Consider the following 6,118-nt stretch of genomic DNA (forward strand, 5'->3'; position numbering starts at 1 on the left):
TACATCTTCATCATTAGATTGCATGAGATGTACCGAGTCTTTTTAAAGTTGAGACAGCCACATGGGAATATAGAGAAAGAGCATTTACAATCCCAACTTCATGCACTACATTTCACTTGAGAACTCAGTGCTGTACAGAGAGAAGGAGAGAGAAGGAGAGGGGTGTCAGTGCTGCCTGTGATGTATGGCTCTGCAGTTCCCCTCAGGTCCCTGAGCTCAATGATCAGTCTATTGATCAACACGTGTTTCATCACTCCCCTGAAACACACGTACTGTACTGTCTCAACTGTGGGCCAGATTTTGCAAAATCGGTATCTTTACTCTGAGGCGATTATCATATATATGACTATTTCTTAGCGTGTGAATATGTGAGTATGTTAAACCAAGGTCCTTTCCACCAGAAACTAACCTTCAACACAGTCCTGTCTTGTCTACCAGCCGGGCAGAAAATAAGAGTCTGACCAGACACACATGCACACACAGAAAGCCCAGTGACCATGAGAGATAGAGGGCCCAGAAGATGAAGACAGACAGTCAGAGCTGTGTGTAATTACTCTGTGTGTGTCGATGGCCTCTGGGCTATCACACCCAATGCAGCAGAAAACACTGAACACACTACAGCCTAACAGGCCCATTCATGTCCAAACCTTGAGAGTGTTGCGAGTGGAGGGGAACATATGTTTGACTGACTGGAGGGAGGGGAGAGGAGAGGAGAGGAGAGGAGAGGAGAGGAGAGGAGAGGAGAGGAGAGGAGAGGAGCTCAGCTGTGTTTTTATGCCTAAAGCCAGAGTACAGACACATGCCACACCACCATCTGCCTGCTGTGACACACACACACACACACACACACACACACAGGGTTAAATGAAGGCACACACAGGTTCACATGCAAACACTGAACCACAGGTTGACGCGTTGTTGTTGTTGTGTGTTTGTGTGGATTCCTGTTTGAGCACATGCTTTTAAATCACAAGAGCTTGTGACAGCTCTCCACATGCCGGCGGCATGTGCTCCTCCCACCCCCCCACCCCCACCCTCTCTGTGTGTCAGCTGAGAAAAGCATTTTGAAGCTTAACAAAAGAATTCTACACATTTTCTCAGCAGTTCATGAGCTGCAACACCACTCCCGGCACGCACGGCACGGAAACTGGCAGTCAGGCAAGGCTCGGTACCAGAGGTTTTAAGAGCACTGGATGAATAATGTAGTGCCACACAATGACAGGTTAGATTATGAATGATGCAGTAATATCCGGTTCACTCCTGTAGACACGGAGGACAGGGGAGGGAGGATAGGAAGCGCCTGACACCATCAACTCGCGGAGCACCTGCCGCACATCAACTCCAACTGGCCTTACTGACAACTAAGTGGACAGGGGGAGAGAGGGAGGGTTTCTTAAAAACTCAGCCTTGCAAGAGCTAAGCAGTCTGCCCCGAATCAACTTGCGAAAACTTGTAAAGTGGAGGCATGCATGTGAGCGCACACACAGCTGACCCAGCCAGCCCTACAGGGAAAGCCCTGATTCAGCTGACAGAGGATCAGGGTCACAGTCAGCTGATACAAGGTCAGCTTAGCATCACTGCAGCCCACCCCCTGAGGGCCGGTCTAGGATAAGTCTGACAGGAGCCCTCAGGCTGTCAGATTTATTTGTCATGTGCTGCATCACACATAACTTAACTCCATGAGACCAATGGCGGTCAGGTCAGACACCTCCAGCTCGAGGGTTTCCTGCAGCAAATGTGTTACTAGAAGACAGGTGGACTTTTATGAAGAGACAACAGCTGTAAGCCTGGGTGGTCTCCCAAGAGAGGTCAAACGCATGACCACTGATGTGGAAGAAGAAGAGGAAGGAGAGGAGAAGAAGATGAGAGAGAAAGTGATGGGAGAGAGAAGCAGACACTGGGAGGGTCCAAGCAACAGCTGTTATTTGGAGGAAGAATCCCAAAAATGCTTCTCTTATCTGAACTCTGGGCAAATGCTACTTTGACCTCCAGATATACTTAGCTCTCCTATCCTCTCTAAACCTGCTCCAAGTCTATTATAAGGGTTTGACACACACTATTTGCAGAGGCAGTTCTCACATCAGCCCCGCATATATTTGTTTTTAGATAAACAGTAAAATGTAAATTTTACACGAGCATGAAATGTAATATTCCTGCAGAGATGAAGGGACATTGTTGAGTTAAACCTTGATTTCAGCTTTGTTTTATCATGTGTGTTACCTGTAATCTCTTCCAACAGATAGGACATAGGCTTCTATTGTTCTATAGTAGTTCTCCTCTCTGCTCTCACCTATAGGTATTGTCCTTGCGCTTCAAGCAGAGATAAAGCGCGCAAGAATAGACTTACCACTGGAACTCATGATGTCCCAATGTGTTCTTATCTCAGACAAAGCGGCTTCGTTGAAAATAATCCCATAAAGCAAGAGGAAATCTTCGCGGAGCACTTTGCCCCTTGCAAAATTGTGCAATTGTAAAATAAATATCCCTGTAAACGTAAATGATGCTCCTCACTCTCCGCCAACACTGCTCCCAGTCAATTTGTGGGAAAGGTGCACACAGTCAGAAACAGAGGATAAAAATCTATAAGAAGAGAAAAACAAAGCGAGAGTATTTCCAGTGATTATTAAAAAAAAAAAATCCAAATAAAAGCTCCTGGTGTTGTTGCTGTTGTGTGGGAACGTCGGCTGTGTTTTGTTGAAGGAAACAGACGCCAGTTACAACACGATGCTGCTCAGTCGGATTCCACCTTCACATTTTCGCTCCCGGTTGAGTCCAGCTCCGCCGCGCTCTCCCTGGCGGTGTGCTGCTCCTGCTGTCACCGTGCGCCCCTCTCACTCACGCTGTCAATACCCTCACAGGACAACACCTTCCTGCCTCCGCTTTCAAAATAAAATCAGCAAACTCGCTCTCTAAGCGTTCAAATCACCGACTTGGCCCTGAAAATGTTCTTGACATTAATTTTAATAGACCACTATTTAATAGATAAATAGTTAAATCAAATTTAAGGATTTTCATAAATATCTTAAATGTGCCATTAAGTAGATTTCAAGGGGTACACCTTTTGTACTTTACACATTAATTAGAAATATTTGGCCATCCATTAATTTTACATTTATTGAGGTATATAAGTAGTTAAAGCCAAAAATAAACATCATAAAACACCCCGCTCAAAAAAAAAAAAATAGATTTTAAGAATTGCATGACATTTGTCTTGTTAACGAATTTGAAATGTCATGATTTGAAAAATTATGTGAACACTTTTATTGTCTTATTTCTGTCTCCTACAAATCTAAACTGCAGTTCAACCAGGATAATCCATTGGACAGCAGACAACTCAAGCACTCACTGAATGCTATACAACATTTTTTCACAGCACAATGTACTTGTCATGAAATATGTATTTGCATTAAAGTGACATCAGGCAGCTTCCTTGATGTCAACTGAATCTGAAAGCCAAGTAACTACTATAAAAAGTAACCATTTTATTGTGAAAGAAAAGTTTCCTTGTTTCCGGTGTTGCTGTGGCTCTCTAGGGGTAACTTGACTGCTCTCTCTTGTTTTATCCTGGGTAAGCGACGTCATTCTGGGGTGCTGTGAAAGCTTTGGGGACGCTGTGGCCTACATCTCACTGCAAAAAAAAAAAAGTGTTCAAAAGTCATTAGTCTCAGCACTAATTCATTTTTTTCCCACACAAGCCGAAGGCTGAGATAGAGACTCACAATGTCTGAGGCATTTTCAGTTAATTTAAGTATTAGTCATTTGATCATCATTTGATACTGGGCAGAAGAGTGCGGATCACATTAGTAACCTTTCAAAAAAAAAAAAAAAAAAAAAGAAGACAAAGTGCACTTAAAACAAATTGATTGAAAGAGTGTGGGGAGTCTTTCTAAGGCGACTTGTTGGTTTTTTTTTTTTTCTTTTTTTTGCAGTGCTGGGTTGGGCTTGTTGCTAAAACTGTTATGACACCGCCCTCTCCTGGAAAATCGGCGTAAGCAAATTAGTTAATTGGATTGTTTACAGTGGAGCTGCAGTAAGGAGGCCAGGTTAATTGTGACACCGTCAGACGGACACGTTCCAGTGCACAGAAGAACTTTGACTAAAGAAAATGGGCAAAAATAAGCAGATGGAAAATTATTTGAGATTCTAAACAAAGAAAATATTGTGTTTTTTTTTTTTGCTGTATATGTTATATGTTATGTAACATTAATTTATTATGTATGTTATCATAAAGATAATGACATGCAGTTTAGTAGCTTTATCCAAAGCCTGCCATCACTGTTTCCTATAAGATGACTATAAGCTACATACAGTCATCAAATCCCAGAAACTTGAGCATGTGCCTTTTATGTGTATGAGTGTGCTGTTTCATTAAACTCTGTGCGTGTGTGCGCGTGCGTGCTGTTTTTATTAAACCAACCAAATGCCTTGCCCCGTGTCCTGAGGAAGCCCTGGTTCTGAATCTTGGAGGAAGCTGGACAATGGCGGGATATGAAAGGCGCCTCTCTCTCTCTCTCTCTCTCTCTCTCTCTCTCTCTCTCTCCTGCCATGCAGTTTTACCTCCTTGGTTCTGGAGCTCAGTGGTTGTACAAGATGTCCTCTCTTTGTTCCTTAATCTGCTTTACTCCCTTACACAGTTTTGCACTCAGTTTCAGCAGAGAGATTTGTGAAACAATGGTGTGGATTTTACATTGAAAGAGAAATGGATTTTTTTTTTCTAGAAACAATTGATAAAGTCACTTCAATGAAAACTTCAGCATGCATGAGTGTCCTGAATGTTTTCTGCAGGGTGTTTACTGGCCGTGCCCTGGTCAAAGCCGATAATGATCAGTATGGATAATGATTGACTGAAAAAACTATCTTTGTCAGGGTGTGCTTATGTGCGTGCGTGTGTGTGTGTGTGTGTGTGGGTGTGTGTCGGTGGCTGCCCTGTGGGCCTGACGTGTGCCGGGTGCTGATTGTGCTCCTGTGTCAATCCTGTGTTGTGCTTTTGTCCTCCAAACTGATGGGGCAGAAAAACAGGAAGCTGTCCTTCCTGTGCACTGAAGGCAGTGGGGCAGGAGGCCGTCAGGTCAACACAGTGTTGTCACTGTGTATAAAGGCGCCAGTGCCCTCTAATCGAGAATAACGGCAAACATCCCCTGATGTGTGTTATTACTGGAGCCAACCTGCACATTGTTGATATTACTCTTCTCATTCTAATGGAAACTGTTATATAAAGCAAACCAACCAGTATGAAACAGCAGCACTGAGCATTCATTATGCCTTTTTCAAACTGCTGAGCACATGACACGATCATGTTTTGTTCCAGCCCTGATGTATTGCCCCACTGTGTGGCCTAATCAGCCACTCAATGTTTTTCTATTGGAGGTTATGTGTCTTTTGTTTGTCAATCACACTCAGGCCATGTATCCACTATCAGTAGCACTGATCAGCAATATGCTGCATTCTTCACTAACCCTCTCAATCCTTGCCCTTTGTCCAACCACATGGTCTGGGGAAATTACACACACACACACACACACACACACAATCTACCATCCACCCTGTAATGCTACGCTGATATCTCCACCCATTCCTGTCTATCTGTAATTTGTTGCAATTCAATACACCCACATTCCCTTGCTTTCTGTGCCTCACACAAGCATGCACACACACACAAGCACACAGACACACACACACAGCAGAATAAATGGTCTGTGTCCTGCAGCCTTGTATAGCCAATTGTGTGATCACATGTGCAGTGCAGGGCTGATATTCTGTGTTCAGGGTGACTTTGTCATGGTGCACTGGGGCTGGGGATACACAATCAGTTCCAGAGTTTATATTTAACTAAGCAGGCAAAAAAAACAAAAAAAACATGAGAAACCAAAGCACCGCTGGCCTGGGGATTATTATCTCCCCTCACACAGATTGGGATGGACATGACCCAGAAAGTGAAAGAGTGTCAAAGATGAAAGGAGGTCACTGCCATATCCTTTCGTTTCGTGCTGTCATGTATAGCACATTAGATATGTAAATACTTCACATTTCCAGGCATCACAGTACATTTAGTAGAATGCTGGTACTGCGTGTGTAACTCGATGGGCAGGACTGTGGACAGGCTCTGCACCTTTGGAAT

The 6,118-nt window shown here is 43.7% G+C and overlaps 1 protein-coding gene across 5 annotated transcripts in view; it reads right to left on the bottom strand.

The window, feature by feature from the left end:
• ablim3 (actin binding LIM protein family, member 3) overlaps positions 1 to 2,780 on the bottom strand; it is a 43,380-nt gene extending 40,600 nt beyond the window's left edge. For all 5 annotated transcript variants that reach the window (XM_041048240.1, XM_041048239.1, XM_041048238.1 and 2 more), the window contains exon 1: positions 2,348 to 2,780. In XM_041048240.1, the coding sequence (XP_040904174.1) occupies positions 2,348 to 2,360 (13 nt within the window). In that variant the 5' untranslated portion in view covers positions 2,361 to 2,780. The remainder of the gene's footprint in view (positions 1 to 2,347) is intronic.
• Positions 2,781 to 6,118: the final 3,338 nt, after the last annotated feature.

The sequence above is a fragment of the Toxotes jaculatrix genome, chromosome 10 (assembly GCF_017976425.1).
Source record: "Toxotes jaculatrix isolate fToxJac2 chromosome 10, fToxJac2.pri, whole genome shotgun sequence".
Lineage (NCBI taxonomy): Eukaryota > Metazoa > Chordata > Actinopteri > Toxotidae > Toxotes > Toxotes jaculatrix.